Source organism: Podarcis melisellensis, assembly GCF_964234715.1.
Source record: "Podarcis melisellensis genome assembly, chromosome: 2".
Taxonomy (NCBI): Eukaryota; Metazoa; Chordata; class Lepidosauria; order Squamata; family Lacertidae; genus Podarcis; species Podarcis melisellensis.
Window position 1 is genome coordinate 19,395,497 of NC_138529.1, and position 17,627 is coordinate 19,413,123.

At 43.1% G+C, this 17,627-nt stretch overlaps 1 protein-coding gene across 2 annotated transcripts in view; it reads right to left on the reverse strand.

Annotated features, from left to right (window-relative positions):
• The window catches only part of CRLF3 (cytokine receptor like factor 3), a 29,931-nt gene extending 14,297 nt beyond the window's left edge, over positions 1-15,634 (reverse strand). For both annotated transcript variants that reach the window (XR_014165118.1, XM_081898837.1), the window contains exons 1-4: positions 15,436-15,634; positions 5,297-5,504; positions 3,040-3,127; positions 2,045-2,222 (exon numbers count right to left, since the gene is read on the reverse strand). Coding sequence is in view for 1 of the 2 variants with exons in the window: in XM_081898837.1 (XP_081754963.1) it covers positions 2,045-2,222; positions 3,040-3,127; positions 5,297-5,504; positions 15,436-15,546 (585 nt within the window). In the remaining variant the exon portion in view is untranslated. The remainder of the gene's footprint in view (positions 1-2,044; positions 2,223-3,039; positions 3,128-5,296; positions 5,505-15,435) is intronic.
• Between the last annotated feature and the right edge of the window lie 1,993 nt (positions 15,635-17,627).

Here is a 17,627-nt window from a genome sequence, read left to right on the forward strand (position 1 = left end):
TACCTCGGGTTAAGTACTTAATTCGTTCCGGAGGTCTGTACTTAACCTGAAACTGTTCTTAATCTGAAGCACCACTTTAGCTAATGGGGCCTCCTGCTGCCGCCGCTCGACCAGGGCATGATTTCTGTTCTCATCCTGAAGCAAAGTTCTCCACCTGAATCACTATTTCTGGGTTAGCGGAGTCTATAACCTGAAGCATATGTAACCCGAGGTACCACTGTATGTCTTAATCATGGATGGTTTTTAATGATTTTTTGAGGGCACTGTTTTATTGTGAAATTTAATTATGTTGTGTTTAAAAAAACAACAACCAAGTAATTTATTTTATACTGCTCAGAAGCTATTTTGGCATGCAAAGGGCATATAAGTAAATAAACAAACAACCTGCGCAGTTTCAGAAGGAAAAGGACGGAACAGAGGAGAATGGCAGTCGAGAATGGCAAGAAATCGCAAGGAAGCCATGCAGACCACCAAAGTCTCCCTTGAACACTGGAGTTTCATCGACTGCAGCATAAATCCTGTCGGAGGCAGAGAAGACCAGGAAGCAGCTGATGACATGATGGTCCTATTTTATTACTGCATTAACTATCCTTGTGGAGTTGTGTTTTCTTTAATGGGTTGTTGAGGGTGCTTACTTATCGCATTGCATTTGTATCCTGCTCTCCTATACTTTTAGAAGACATCTGAAGGCAGCCCTGTTTAGGGAAGCTTTTAATGTTTGATGCTTTACTGTATTTTAATATTTTGTTGGAAGCCGCCCAGAGTGGCTGGGGAAGCCCAACCACATGGGCGGGGTATAAATTATTTATTTATTTATTATTATTATTATTATTATTATTATTATTATTATTATTATTATTATTATACAGCTATTTTATTTATAATGTTCCTAACCTTGGTCTACAGATGCAATAAAATAATAATTAGTAATAATAATAATAATAATAATAATAAATAATTTAAATCAATCAATATGTGAACATTGTAGCTGTTTGCAATCATTAGCAGGGTATCTGTCTTCACTCACTATGGAGGCTGGCTACTTCTTTTTTTAAAAGCAAAAAGTTATCCAAAAATGCACTGTATATCTGTTTAGGGAACCATCTCAAAGTAGGTATTTGTAAGCCACACAATCATGGAGTTAAAAACTGCTACTTGTAATATGAATTCATGAGAAAGTCTTTAATTTGTGGGGAAGCTTCCTGAGTCTATGAAATATGAAGCAATGAAACATACTGTAATTTCAAAAGGGGAATAATTTGGGTCAACGCACAGAGAGAGGAAGGGATCTTTTCTGTACCCTTCTTCTTGCTTTTGCTTATAGATGCTGCAAGTTAATTTTGGTTTTGCAAAGAACTTCAAGAAGTCTGCAGAAACTGTCCAAAACATTCCAAGGCAAAGCAGAAAAAGACAGATTTTTGAAAACATGGAACGCAAAAAATAACATAGCCAGCTAAGGCCGCAATCCTACATCCCACTTACCCAGGAGTAAGCTCCCCTGAATTCAACTGGACTTACTACTGAGTATACATGGTTAGGATTGGACTTTCAGTCTGTGAGGTCCGAGTAAGTGCAAACTGTCTTGCCTGAGAATCAATAATCACAAACTGTCTTAAAGGTAAAGGGACCCCTGACCGTTAGGTCCAGTCGCGGACGACTCTGGGGTTGCAGCGCTCATCTCGCTTTACTGGCCAAGGGAGCCAGCGTACAGCTTCTGGGTCATGTGGCCAGCATGACTAAGCCTCTTCTGGCGAACCAGAGCAGCACACGGAAATGCCGTTTACCTTCCCGCTGGAGCAGTACCTATTTATCTACTTGAACTTTGACGTGCTTCCGAACTGCTAGGTTGGCAGGAGCAGGGACCGAGCAACAGGAGCTCACCCTGTCGCAGGGATTTGAACCGCCGACCTACTGACTGGCAAGCCCTAGGTTCTGTGGTTTAACCCACAGTGCCACCTGCTTAAATGAAAGTGATTAAAGCACAAACAAAAAGAAAGAAAGTGCATATTGGAGACTGATCTTGAAAAGACTCTTTTCCACCCACCTTGCACCACTTAACAATGATGCCCCCAGGCTTCTCAATCAGCTCTTCTATCTGTATTGGTGGTCGAGATGCTACTGTCCCATGGTTAAAGATCTGATTTCTCACTACTGTAAGGAGAGAGTCATCCAGCTGTGCAGATAAACAAGGCACATCAACCAAGGATGGTACTTCTGGCAAACTAGAGAGAGAGACAGAGGGAGAGACTATTCAGTACTGCTAGTAACTTGATAAGCAACTGTTTTCAAAGAATCAACAAAGGTTTGGCGCTCTTGATTTGATTACAGAGACAGAATTTACAAGAGAGTGCACATGTATTTGATTATCTCTCCAACCTCAAAAAGCTTTTTACAAAACCCAAAATTTAGCCTACTTGAGTTTCACAGTAATCTCTTCTGAAATCCAGGCATTTCAAATGATGACCAAACAGTGCTATGAGTTGGAAGGTTAAATGCTGCTATGAACACCAGTCTTGCTAGTTCATGTACAAACAGGCTGGGGAATTCTAAACCAGCATTGCCCAAACTTGCCCTTCCAGATGTTCTGGACTACGGTTCCCATCAGTCCCAAAACATTTGGAGGGCACCAGGTCAGGAAAGGCTGGTATAGACTGTACCCTTTTTTTAAGAAAAGAGGTGTTTCTCATTCAGATCAACTGTCCTAAATTGGGAAAACCCTGACACCCCTTATCAGCCAGTCACACAAGTATCAAACTTCCACCCTCAATTCACGGCTCTTACCCAGGGTCAGCAAACTTTTTCAACAGGGGGCTGGTCCGCTGTCCCTCGGACCTTGTGGGGGGCCAGACTATAGTTTAGAGAAAAAGAATGAACAAATTCCTATCCCCCGCAAATAACCCAGAGATGCATTTTAAATAAAAGGACACATTCTGCTCATGTAAAAACATACTGATTCCCAGACCGTCTGCGAGCCGGATTTAGAAGGTGATTGGACCGTATCGGACCCCCGGGCCTTAATTTGCCTACCCATGCTCTTACCTATCCAGCTGAATATGCAATGCCTTTTTGGTAAAGCTGCAAAGCTTGTCACTCTCCTCCCCTGTTACACCATGGATGACAGTTTCTCCTGGAATAAAAAATAAAAATTAAGAGGTTCCTATTGAGAAAAGTGGTGCTGTGGTGTAAACCACTGAGCCTTGGGCTTGCCGATTGGAAGGTTGGCGGTTCGAATTCCTGAGACAGGGTGAGCTCCCGTTGTTCGGTCCCACCTCCTGCCAACCTAGCAGTTCGAAAGCACATCAAAGTGCAAGTAGATAAATAGGTACTGCTCTGGCAGGAACGTAAACGGCGTTTCTGTGCACTGCTCCGGTTTTGCCAGAAGTGGCTTAGTTATGCTGGCCACATGACCCAGAAGCTGTGGACAAACACTGGCTCCCTCAGCCAGTAAAGTGAGATGAGTGCCGCAACCCCAGAGTCGTTCGTGACTGGACTTAAATGTCAGGGGTCCTTTCCCCCCTTTTTTTAATTGAGAAAAGGCAACCCTGACCTGGAGGCAGCAACTGGGCACGTGCAACATTCAATTCTGCATCGGAAGGTATTTCTACAACAGATATAATGGCTCCAGAGGCTAGGACACGATTGAGAGGATTCAAGTTACAAGAAATGAGATTACGACTAAACTTCAGGAAGAACTTTCTAACAGTAAGAGCTGTTTGCCAGTGGGACGAACTCCCATGAGACGTGGTGGACTCTCCTTCCTTGGAGGTTTTCAAGCAGAGGTTGGATGGTAATATGTCATGTATGATCTAGTTGAGATTCTTGCATTGCAGGGGGTTGGACTAGATCGTCCTCAAGATCCATTCCAACTCTATAATTCTATTGTAGAGAACCCGTCCGGTTTGGGGAAGGAAGGTTCCAGCATCCTTTCAGAGGCCTGGCATCTCCTTCCCAAAGCCAGAGAAACTTCTGCCTGGCTGAGGGAGGGATGCTCACGTGCGATGCTCATGCATGTGATGTCAAGACGTCCCCCCACCTCAGAAAAAAATCACCCTTGCAAGCTGGTGCCTCTGGCCCTAATTGTTCACCTGCAAAAAAAATCACCGCATGCCACTGCCATCATCCTGGCCCACTGGCCATGCTGGCTGAGTCTGATGGGAGTTGGGGAAGGCCGATCTAGCACAATGAGCCTAGCTGATGCCATGTGTACATTAAATGAAATATAACTATTGTGTTTGTGGAGGGCATGTTGCACATAAACATCTGCATGCACTGAAAGCATGTGCAAAGGGGGTCTTGCAGCAGCTAGTCCCATCCCCTCACCAAGGATGTTTGTGGGTGTACCAATCAGAGACCCTGCATGCTTGGCAGTCATGTGGACAGGCTCCAAGTGCATAACACCGTATTTTTCGCTCTATAAGACACACCAGACCACAAGACGCACCTAGTTTTTGGAGGAGGAAAACAAGAAAAAAAATTCTGAATCTCAGAAGCCAGAACAGCAAGAGGGATCGCTGCGCAGTGAAAGCAGCAATCCCTCTTGCAGTTCTGGCTTCTGGGATAGCTGTGCAGCCTGCATTCGCTCCATAAGACTCATACACATTCCCCCTTACTTTTTAGGAGGGAAAAAGTGAGTCTTATAGAGCAAAAAATACGGTATCATAGGTGCATTTGGTTCCTTCCACCCAAGGGAGGAGCCAATTGAGATTCTACATCGCTTGGAGGTGTCTTGTATGTTTATATTGGTACCTAAGCAGGACCAGTTAACTGTCACCTAAGATGCAGGGAGCATCATTGGCAGAGGAGTGGGGCAAGACAGTGTAATCCCTGCATGTGTGCTGTAAACAGGTGAGGGTTTTTTTGGGGGAGCCCCCATGCTCAAAAAGGACTGGCATGAAATTAATGAATGCTAAAATGATGTCGGAATGAAATGAAGCGGTTTTAGCAACAATGTTAAAAAGGAGTATGTAAAAATGGATTGTTAATAGATATAATATAAAGTTATAATATGTTAAGATAAAGAATTAAGATAAAAACAAAGAGGGAAAGGATTTGCTGAATTAACCATTCGAACTGGAATACAAAAAAGGGAGGTGTGAGGAGGTCAGGGAAACAAGTAAATGAAAGGCAAGACATGGAAAGATGGATTTATTTTTGATTGTTTTTATTTCCTCTGTATTTTGTATCTTTTGTTTTCTTTTTTCTTTTTTCTTATTACTTCTGTAATTTTCTTTTGAAATTTTAATAAATATCATTTAAAAAAAGAAAGAACTGGCATGTTTTTAAGATAGCCTCCTACCTTCCCGGAGGAGTTCATCAGCAGTGCCAACACCCTGTTCTATTAGCTTTCGGCACTCGTCCAATGGTTTGATGCTCTCTTCTTCGATGGCATCCACTTCTTGTAGCAAGGACACTAACCGCTCATCCAGAAGCTTCCTCAAGGTCCCTTTCAAGTCGTTAAAATGCTGTTCAAGTACATCCCTTGTCAGTGCCGCACTCTCTTTGATCTGGAAGGAGACCAAAGGCATGAGAAGCCAGGCCAACTGGGGCAGGGCCAAAACCAATCGGGCTCTTGCCATTCAGAATTTGTTGTACCTTGGTTTTTGAACAGAATGCTTCCGAAATGTTCAAAAACCAAGGCACAGCTTCCGAATGGCTGCAGGAGAGTTCTGCAGGAGCATTCGGCTTCTGAGGCAAAGTTTGCAAACCGGAACACCTGCTTCCGGGTTTGCAGCGTTCGAGTTCCAAGTTGTTTGTGAGCTGAGCTGTTCAAAAACCAAGGTATGACTGTAGTAACATTACAGGGTGCAGGAGAGCTCTCAAAACCATGTAGTACAACAGAGAAAAATTACAGGAATATAATTATCATCATCAATTTAATTATTTATACCTGTCAGAGAACAAGAATGAACAGTCCAATCTGTATTCCTAAATCTAAGAAACAAGGTCTCCAAAGTAAAAACCACTCCCCTCTCAAAGTTACGGTTAGCTCTATGGGGAGGGGGAAAGAGACAAACTCCAGGCAGTTTAACGGCTGGATTGGGGAGCAGGGCTGTAAACACATTTGTAAGCACTTGGTGAGACTGCAATTTTATTTATTTATTTTCATAACCCATGTTCTTGAATACACGGACATCTTGACATTTTGTGCTGATCCCTACAAACTATTTTTACAATACGATTTAGACTGGAGAAATGGCACAGGAGGGTACAGCATCTCCCCCTCTCGTCGCTGCAATTGAACTTGGTGCTCCTTGCATCCAATTTAAAATTTTAAAAAAGAAAACAGGAGAGCTGATTATAGGTCTTCCCACCCCACATCTGGCTTAGCCTGTGGATGTCACTTGGCAGCGCTCATCAAAAGGATCTGCACTGCAATGGGGAAGCAGAATGACTACGACAGAATTAGGCGGAACTTCCCCCCAGAATTCCACACATCCTTGATTAACAAAACAGAACAAAGCATCTTGCTTACATTAAGGAGAAAAGCAGCGTGGGCAGTTTCTGTCCTGAAAACCAGGCATAAAGGAGGGGAAAGAGTGATTGGGCACAAGCCATTCTCATCCATTCCAGAAAGGTCCACTGCTGCCACCCTCATTTCATTAACAGCTTCATGCAATCAGCAATGCAACGATCCAAGGAAAGAGAAGCCAGTGGTGCAAATTTTAAAATTGGCACTAATTGTACGGCAACGTGCCTAATTTATGCTAAGCAGAGCAGCCGAATTTCAGAACAGACTTTCTGAGGTCAAATACCACCGCAAGATGCCAAAATGATTTTGCAATAACCATTTCACACGATAAAGAATAGAGCTAGTTTGTAAATTTAATCTGGTTTGGAAAGAGAATTAAGCCATTGAGAGAAATCAATCCTGGTCCAGATGGAAAAGTTGTTTAAAACGTTTCTCTCAATCAGAGAGGCTGCAGAGATGTTAGCCAGATGTAACTTCTTGATCTTCAGAAAAACACAGGATGCTCTACCATTATGTAAAGCTCAACTTCCTCTTTAAGCCACATTCAAAGGACTTTGAAGTCCCCTTGCAGTTAAGACTTCACTTGCTCTTTCAGTGCTTCAGAAAAAAAAGGAAGTATACATAAAACAGAAGTGGCAGGAAAAGGAGAAGGGAAGCACTTTTTTCTCCCCTAGATCTTTTAGGCCAGATCCTCCACCATGCTGTGCAAGGTAAAAAAAGGGACATAGGGCCAGGTGGCTGCATGCATAAATCTCAACTTATCAGCTGGTACAGTATATTATTTATCCAGCACAACAAATAAAGCATCCATGTTAGGGGAACAAACCACTGATGCGGCAACTCAGGACAGCACAACTGCAGTAGTGTAAGGTCTCTTAAAATTTAATCACATATATTATTCTTCACTGAAACAGATTCCAGGGCTGTTCACCAAGGTTAAAAATAATGAAAGCTACATTCACATTGGAATAAAAAGAATACACTTTTTTAAAAAAGTTAGCAAATGAAACAGTTCAAACAGTACATAAAATGCCTGGGCAAGAAAAAAAAGTATTTACAGTGGTACCTCGGGTTACATACGCTTCAGGTTACAGACTCCGCTAACCCAGAAATATTGCTTCAGGTTAAGAACTTTGCTTCAGGATGAGAACAGAAATTGTGCTCTGGCGGCGCGGTACTTCAGGTTAAGAACAGTTTCAGGTTAAGTATGGACCTCCAGAACGAATTAAGTACTTAACCCGAGGTACCACTGTACTTTAGGTCAGGGATGGGCAATCTGGGATCCTGCAAAGGTTGTTGCGAGTCCAACTCTTATAAGCCTCAGCCAGAATGCTCTCTAGAGTTCTAGATTTCTTCCATTAAGGAGGCAATCACACATGACGGTCTATAATACAGCCCCCTCCATTTCTATGATTTTATGAGCAGGCACTTGCATGAATGAGCAGTTGTGCATGAAGAGGGATACAGCACGCAGAAGCAGAGTGGAGAATAAGTAACATTAAGTGTGATTCCATCAATTGCGTCAGTGATCCTTTTTGCACGGGTGCAATACTTTGGCCAGAAAATGCAAGTACTGTATCTTATTCAGAAACGTTAATGCCAAGGCTAATCAGAGAACAGGACTTTGGTTAAGAACAGGATGCCATCTAAGATGCCAGCTTGCCCCGGTGTAAAAAACACTGCCTGCAGGCAGCTACATTTGATTAGAAGAGGCGTCTTGCCTGCACATCTGGGGCAAGCAATAAGTGTCTCTAGGCTACAGCTCTGAGTTGGTTCTGTTTTCTCTTATTTGGGCCACAAATGATGACCAAAAGCCCATGTGGACAGGTGTTCTATCTAATATTGTGGACCAGTGAGTTATGTGGACTTGCTTGAAAACTATACTGCAAATTCATGTTTTTAACAGAATCTCAATACTAAAGGCTCCGTTGTCCCAGGATTCCTGGAGCATGTTAGTCACAGCTTGGACTAAGGAAGATTAGGCCAAGAACAAGAATGCTCCAAAAAGCACAAGGTTATTCACAGTGCCCAGTCAGAAGCAAGTCATTTTAAATTCAATGAGGCTGATGCCCAGGCACGTGGGTAGAAGGGTGCAGCTCCAGTTAGCTCCATGGCTGATCTTAAATCTCTCCAGTCCAAGTTCAATGTTATAACCATTGCACCACACTGGCCCTTGACATTCTCCACCTGGCCTTAAAGTCAACATATGGCTATCTCACTGCCTGAACAGCATCAACAATGGAAGTAACTACGCCGATCCACCTACAGTTGTTTGGATTAGAGAGATTAGATGCACAAATACAAGGCCAAATAGCATCTGGATTTTGCAGGAAACATTTATCTGGCACTAAGAGAAGACTTTGGCAGCAACAGGCACCAAGAGTCTGAGAAGTTTTAGAGATAAGCAGTTGTAGTTAAATACTGCCTTTTCTGCGGTAAAGAGAGTGCCATGAAAATATTGGCTAAATGAAAGCAGTTACAGTGGTACCTCGGGTTACATACGCTTCAGGTTACAGACTCCGCTAAGCCAGAAATAGTGCTTCAGGTTAAGAACCTTGCTTCAGGATGAGAACAGAAATCGTGCTCCAGCGGCGCAGCGGCAGCAGGAGGCCCCATTAGCTAAAGTGGTGCTTCAGGTTAAGAACAGTTTCAGGTTAAGAACGGACCTCCAGAACGAATTAAGTACTTAACCCAAGATACCACTGTATTGGCTGTTGCTGAAGGCGCAGAACTAACAGGCCAACAAGACAGCAATAGACAACAGTCCAAGAAGTTTTGCTTTCATTTACCAATCAAATTCTGGAAGATTTCACTTCTGAAATTAATCACAGTTTAGCGTGTCATCTGAATCCTAAACTGTGGTTAATGTTTAAGCAAGGGAGCTTCATAGCACCCACCACCTAGCATGTCCAAGCTTTCCTTTTACATAAAGGAATCAGTTTTATTCAGTCTGCCCTGACTATCCAACTGTGGGAACTTGAAAGACGTGCACATACATGCTCACAAAATTATGGCTTTGGAGCCAAAGCTTTAAAGAAAAATTACAGTGATGCATAACGGTCAAAATACTCGACTGCATCCCAAATGATGAGGCTCGTGTAAGACAGAGTAGAGCCACCAAGTTGGGTAAGCCTATTGTCAGGGAACTGCCATCAGAGCAAGAAACGGAGGCAGGGCTCCCGAGCAATGCCGGAGAGGGGACTAGCAGGGGGGAAGGATTTCAGCGTAACACCCATAGAGAAGAGAGGGAGATGGAGGAATTGGTGACAGGGCTCCAAGACCCTTCACCCGAAACTAGTGGAGAGAGCGCTGGGACGCCCCTGCCTTCCCCTTACTTGCGCAGATGCGTTCCGCGCAGGGAACATAGGAGGAAACTCGGGGTCAAACAGCTTTTATGCTGGAAGAGGTTCAAGAGACGCCCACTCTCGGATTCTGCAAGTGACTAACAGGTCACGGAGGGCGAGCTCTGACCCTAAGCATGGTTGGGCAAGCAAACTAACTAAACTGAAGGCAATTTACGCACAAGTAACCCTTCACAACCATTACACCTATGAAAGCATTTCAGACACTATGCTAAAGTTCACGGCTACATAGAAAAATAATTGAGAATGAGAGGAGCATAACGCTTTCAGAGCAATCACTCAGTCTTAGCCTTCCCCTGCCCTTGAGCCCCTATAACCCAAATATCAACATGTGCCCTGATAACAACTCAAAGAAATCAAATCAAGTATTCCCAATACAGTACTGAGCTTAAATGTGCACACACAACACTAGGTTAAACAGAAGGCAAGACCAATAAACCAAATGTTAGAATGAAGTATGTGCAATACAGATTTCTCTCTCGCCTAAATGCTCACACCACCAACGCATGTTTTCAATGTTGCTTACAGTGTGGCAAGCAAGACTGGCTTTTGTACAACCCTGTATGTAACAGTGGGCACTTTTCCAGATTGTACCTTGATGATGACACTGTTACATTGTTCTAGACATTTCCTAAGGCTGAAATTCAACACCAACTTCCTTGGAAGAAAATCCCACTCAAACTAACCCTTTGTATCCGGCTGCAGGTCTTGTCTGCATGCAAGAGGAGCCTAGCTGGAACAGACCACCAAAGATCTACCAACCAAGGAATTCAAGGAAGCTTGCCAGCCTACTTCCTCATAGCAACTGGTCTTCAGTAGCAAAGTGCCTCTGAACAGGTTGGTTTCATTAGGTGATCATGTATAAAAGACACAGATAGACCAATCCTCCATACTGTTGTCTAATCCAAGTCAAACAAGCCATTGGCCATTCCAGACACAAGCCAGTGGCAGTGAACCCAGTGAGCTGATTATGTTCTGTGAATATTTATTTCTAAATCAAAAACTCGTTCCTCACCGGGAAGGAGCTCCAATCCCTTATTTAACCACGCTACAACAAGGCAGCATATTCCAGATAGGTCAAGCAGGCTTTTGGAAAAGAATCAATGAGTACAAATCTGGCGTAGGAAATGGCAATATTCAAAACCCATCTGATTTCTGTTGCTGATCATAAGGGGGGCATTCCTGATCAAAGAGATTTCAAAGGGAGCTCCAATGTAAAGCAGATGGGTTACAATTTATTAAGAGTTTCTTTTGGGTCTGTACAAAAAACAAGAGTTTCCTGTCTCGCTGCAGATATTAATTAACCCAGTATTGCTAAGTTGATTGTGTTTCACCTGTCACTCCTGCTATGAAGAGAAGGGTCACTGTGCTTATTTTTGCACACCTTCAAGCTTTTATTGAATTGTCCACTATCTGAATTTTTTTGGACTTAATTCCCCCCCTAATCTCGCCAATTACAATCCTCCTGCAAGTGGGGATAATATTTCATGCATCTGACGAAGTGGACCCTATTTAATGATAAATTTGTTACTTCTTGCTGCCACACAAAGTAAAACGGCTACCTCTATGACCATTACTACAGTGAGGTGCATATTCAGTGAAATAGCTTTTATAATTTATGTTTGTATTTTATATAATTTCAGAGTTATTTAATTAACCTGGTTCTAAAGAGGCAAAAACGTCTTCAAACATTTGGAAGAGGTCAGCAAGCAGATCTAAGATCTACTTAATTCCTGTCTATTTAAGACACACAGGAGCTGTCTGAGCTCATTAAAAATTAGCTCCTATAGGGGTCATGCTTGCAGTTCTTGATCATAATCAAAACAAGCAAGAATTTCTTTTCAAAATACAAAAAACAATGTGCAGCCAGCTACATAGATATCCATGGATGGAAGCCTCAATGGAGCCCCTTTGCAAGCTTCACTAGGAGCAAGAAACTCAGCTAACTGCCCCTCTCCCACAATAGCTATTGCTCTTAGATGCCAAACTGAGTCTTTGACCCAGGCAACATAACGTCCAGTTTTGCCCTTGGCTATGGCACAAGAGCACACTGATGATGCCTATTATTAATAATAATAAGTGGGCTTTTTGAACAGGAACTCGGGGCATCTTGAGTTCCCTTACCTTTTAAAAAATATCAAATTATTATTATTATTATTAGCGGGGGCCGGAACGGACATACACCCTATACCTGAGACCAAAATCCACCTATACCTGTAATCAATAAAGTTGTGGCCATTTCTGATCCATATCATTGTCTGCTCAAGTTCCTTAATCACTTACATGTTAATATTTTGCTACCGCCTGCGGGGTGTCTATGTGTGTGGGGGGGGGCACTAGGCCCTTAATTAACCAACTAACTTTCAAGGTGAGTTCCCCCACCTTTTCCCCAGGAAAAAAAGCACTGATTATCACCACCATCATCATCATTTATTAAATTTGTATACCGCCCTTCACCCAAAGATTACCAAGGTGGTTTGTGGCATGAAAAATTCAAAACGAGAACATAACCACCCGACACCATCCCACTTACCATTTCCCCCCCCCATCCCTTCTTTCCCCCTCTTTTCTTCCTACAAAAAAAAAGATTCTCTTCTATCCTATTTCCCCTTTGTTTAAACCAGTTCATGAACCAATAACTTATACACTGACCACTAATAATGAACCATATGTTGTGGATATTAATCCACATTTATTATGCTATTTTTATGACATACAAATGACATGAGAAAACTTGGCATACTTATTTGTATAACATTATTCTTGTTTTATAAAACCCCAATAAAAAGTTATTCAAGAAAAGACGAGAAGAAACTCAAGCAAGATTGGATAAAATTTATAGGTTATGTCAAAGAACACTGTAAATATGTTAAAAGATTAGCAGGATTGGTGTAGCATTTATGAAGTAATTTGATATCTTAGTTAAAAAATAAGAATTAAAAAATGAAATGCAAATGTAATTGTATGCAAGGGGAAGAAATGCAAAAATTAAATAAATTTGGAAACCGGGGGGGGGGGGGGAGTCAGACAAGATGAATTTGGTGTCAAGATGAATGGGAAAATGTTGGTATCTGAAGAAGTGTGCATGCACACGAAAGCTTATACCCAGAACAAACTTAGTTGGTTTTTAGGGTGCTACTGGACAAATATATTATATATATATATATATATATATATATATATATATATATATATATATATGCAGGTTTTGGTGTCCTCGGGTGTCTTCCCGTGTAAAAGTTGGGGTGTCTAGGCGACGTTTCGACGAGGTCTCACTCGTCATCTTCAGGCTGGTGCTTTCGGCTTCTTGTTACTGGAACAGAGCAGGATCTCAGTGTTTGAGTTCCTATAAATACTGTTGAGGGGGTGTGGTGTATAGCCTCCAATGTTCTGGGCAGAGAGGAAGTTCCCAGGCTAGTGTGCCTTTTCTTCTTTTGTTCCTTAATTACTTGAGGGATATCTTGAGTGATTTCTTGAGTGATATCCTGAGTACCACTTAGGTGGGTCATTAGGTGTGGATTAGTTGCTAAAGTCTTTGTGTCTTGACCTCTTGAACTTTGTGAAGAGTTTTTCTGAGAATATGGCTGTACTGCACTTAGTTGTGCTCTGGCTTGGCTTCGTGTATAGGGGCGAGCTGTGGTTTTGTGGCCTGTGTCAGCCAGATCTGTGTAGGGATTGCAGGGGGGTGCAGCATCCGGAGGTGCCACCATGGTTTGGCTACTGGATGGTGTCTGTAATTTATCTGTGGAGAGGGTCTGGGTTTGGGTCTGGTGTGGTTGATTGGTGATGGCGTTCTGTGTGCCTCTGGATCTGGTGTCAGTTTTTGTGGGGAGGGCTAATTTCCAGATGTCTGGCAAGCGGGATGTGTCGTCACGCTTGTTCATGTTGTGAGGGTGTTTCTGCAAAGTCTGCCCAGCCATGTACATTGGACAAACAAACAGACGAATAAATGCACGTATCGCAGAACACAAGAATGCCGTCAAAAAAGAAGAAAAAACTTCCTCTCTTTTCCAACACATGAAAGAAACAGGACACGAAATTAATTTTGCAGATTCCAAATTGCTCTTTAACATGGAACATCACCACAAGAGAATAATCATGGAAGCCATCGAGATAGAGAAACACCCTCACAACATGAACAAGCGTGACGACACATCCCGCTTGCCAGACATCTGGAAATTAGCCCTCCCCACAAAAACTGACACCAGATCCAGAGGCACACAGAACGCCATCACCAATCAACCACACCAGACCCAAACCCAGACCCTCTCCACAGATAAATTACAGACACCATCCAGTAGCCAAACCATGGTGGCACCTCCGGATGCTGCACCCCCCTGCAATCCCTACACAGATCTGGCTGACACAGGCCACAAAACCACAGCTCGCCCCTATACACGAAGCCAAGCCAGAGCACAACTAAGTGCAGTACAGCCATCTTCTCAGAAAAACTCTTCACAAAGTTCAAGAGGTCAAGACACAAAGACTTTAGCAACTAATCCACACCTAATGACCCACCTAAGTGGTACTCAGGATATCACTCAAGAAATCACTCAAGATATCCCTCAAGTAATTAAGGAACAAAAGAAGAAAAGGCACACTAGCCTGGGAACTTCCTCTCTGCCCAGAACATTGGAGGCTATACACCACACCCCCTCAACAGTATTTATAGGAACTCAAACACTGAGATCCTGCTCTGTTCCAGTAACAAGAAGCCGAAAGCACCAGCCTGAAGATGACGAGTGAGACCTCGTCGAAACGTCGCCTAGACACCCCAACTTTTACACGGGAAGACACCCGAGGACACCAAAACCTGCATTCCTGTACCCGTGAAAATCTACGAAAGCATATATATATATATATATATATATATATATATATATATATATATATATATAGCCTCGGGTTACATACGCTTCAGGTTACATACTCCGCTAACCCAGAAATAGTGCTTCAGGTTAAGAACCTTGCTTCAGGATGAGAACAGAAAGCAGCGGTGGCGCAGCGGCAGCAGGAGGCCCCATTAGCTAAAGTGGTGCTTCAGGTTGAGAACAGTTTCAGGTTAAGAACGGACCTCCGCAACGAATTAAGTACTTAACCTGAGGTACCACTGTGTGTGTGTGTGTGTGTGTGTGTGTGTGTATATATATATATATTTAAAGCAACGTAATTTCATATATATATATATATATATATATATATATATATATGGAAGTACGTTGCTTTAAAAATCTTGGAAAATATAATAATAATAACAATGTTATTCACAAAACGAAAAGAAAAGAGAACAATAACGCAAAAACCCAGAACAAACTAATAAGCCCCGCCTCGCAAACACGTTTAAAAGGATGTTCAAAAAAGCCAAAGAAATTGCTAGAGAGAGAGATAAAAACGTTTCCTCCTGGCGCCCTCGGGAGGAGCAGCAGCCGCGCTGCAGAGAAGGCGCAAAAAGCCCTGTCAGGAGTAGAGAAGGAGCAATACCGAATTGCCCCAACCCTCGACACGGATATCTCAGCTGCAGCCTGAGAGGGGCTCCGCAGCGCTTTGCAACACCTCCTGGTCCACCTTCAGCCACTCCAGCCCGCCGCCCCCCGCCCCCGTTACCTGCTGCCGGGCCAGCTGCAGCCCCTTCAGGCGCTGCTGCAGCTCGCGGCGGTAGGTGCGCGCCGCCTCGACGCTCTCGCGAGCCTCCAGCAACAACGCCTCCGTCTCCATTCCGTCCCCGTCGGCGGGGAGAGTGAGAGAGAGAGACAGGATCGCAGGCCGCGGGCGGACCCACTGCTGGCAGTGGCCTCACACCCGGAAGCGGCCCGCATCCGGGCACCCAACGCCGTCGGCAGGCGCAGGAAAAGGGCGGGGTCTGGGGGATTCTCCCCGCCCCTCTTCCTCTTCTCCTCTTCCTGGCCTTGCGCACCCTTTTTTTTTAGGCTCGCTTTCTCTCGCAGAGGCATCGCAGGGCGGGGGACGGAGAGGAAGTTGAGACAATGGGTAAATTAAGACGGGAGTCTTAGTTACTTGGGGTTTTTATTTATTTATTTTGCTATAAAAGTGTTCAGTGATGCATGCATGCGGCATGCAATGATCAATACATTGACTGAGTTCAAATTGTAAATACAGTGGTACCTCAGGTTACATACGCTTCAGGTTACATATGCTTCTGGTTACAGACTCCGCTAACCCAGAAAAAGTGCTTCAGGTTAAGAACTTTGCTTCAGGGTGAGAACAGAAATCGTGCAGCTGCAGCGCGGCGGCAGCAGGAGGCTCCATTAGATAAAGTGGTGCTTCAGGTTAAGAACAGTTTCAAGTTAAGTACGGACCTCCGGAACGAATTAAGTACTTAACCTGAGGTACCACTGTATGTTTTTTTAAGCATCACTTCCTGGCAAATAGAAGGGGAAGAAATGGAGGCAGTGAGAGATTTTTCTTTCTTGGGCTCCATGATCACTGCAGATGGTGACAGCAGTCGCAAAATTAAAAGACGCCTGCTTCTTGGGAGAAAAGCAACAACAAACCTATACAGCATCTTAAAAAGCAGAGACATCACCTTGCCAACAAAGGTCCATATGGTTAAAGCTATGGTTTTCCCAGTAGTGATGTATGGAAGTGAGAGCTGGACCATCAAGAAGGGTGATCACCAAATAATTGATGCTTTTGAATTATGGTCTGGAGGAGACTCTTGAGAGTCCTATGGACTGCAAGAAGATCGAACGTATCCATTCTGAAGGAAATCAGCCCTGAGTGATCGCTGGAAGGACAGATCCTGAAGCTGAGGCGCCAATACTTTGGCCACCTCATGAGAAGAGAAGACTCCCTGGAAAAGACCCTGATGTTGGGAAAGATGGAGGGCACAAGGAGAAGGGGACGACAGAGGACGAGATGGTTGGACAGTGTTCTCAAAGCTACAAACATGAGTTTGACCAAACTGTGGGAGGCAGTGGAAGACAGGAGTGCCTGTTGTGCTCTGATCCATGGGGTCACGAAGTGTCAGATATGACTAAACAATCTGGACCAAGGGGTCACGAAGAGTGGGAAACAACTAAACAATATCTGGATTTACAGTTCTTGATGGGAAATTCTTCAAAACAATATGGCACTTAAAAAAAAAAGCTGACAAATTCTAGTCTGCATATTCTTTGAGCGCAACTCTATAAACAATTTCCTATTTGTATTTACAGCTTCCAGAGCCTTAGTTTTTTCAAAGTAGTTTAACTGACTGTTTTGGAGCAGTTCGCCGTAGTTTAACTCCGAGCAGCCCTTTTGTCAGCGCCGTGAATAGTTTTGCAAAATTGAGGGGCAGGGCAAAGGAAGACAACTTCCTGACTGGTTTTGTTTTGTTACTATGTTCTGTGTTTTTGTGTGTGTGTTTATACTATAAAATGCCCTGTGATCTTCGAATGAAAGGCAACATATAAATTTAATAAATACTAGTGATAACTACAAAACAGTATTGAAGTCAGAACTAAAACAGCAACTATTTGTTTTTACAAAAATGCAACCTCTTATATGAGAAATAACAATAATTTTTAAAAATTCTAAACGAAATGATAGAAGTGAAAACAACACAAGAGATAAATATAAAATTATTTTACAGATTAGTTGTTTAAGAGCACAACACGCCTGAAATAAAAATGACTTGCATTCTGGGTTCAGTCTGAAACAATTATTTTACATTTCAAGATGTGCCACTGAAAAGAACTGAGGGATCAAAACACATTTGGCAACTGAACATGATGCTCATCTATAATAGACAGATCATGGCAACTGAACGTGTTTTTATTTGCAATAGGCTGTCAGAA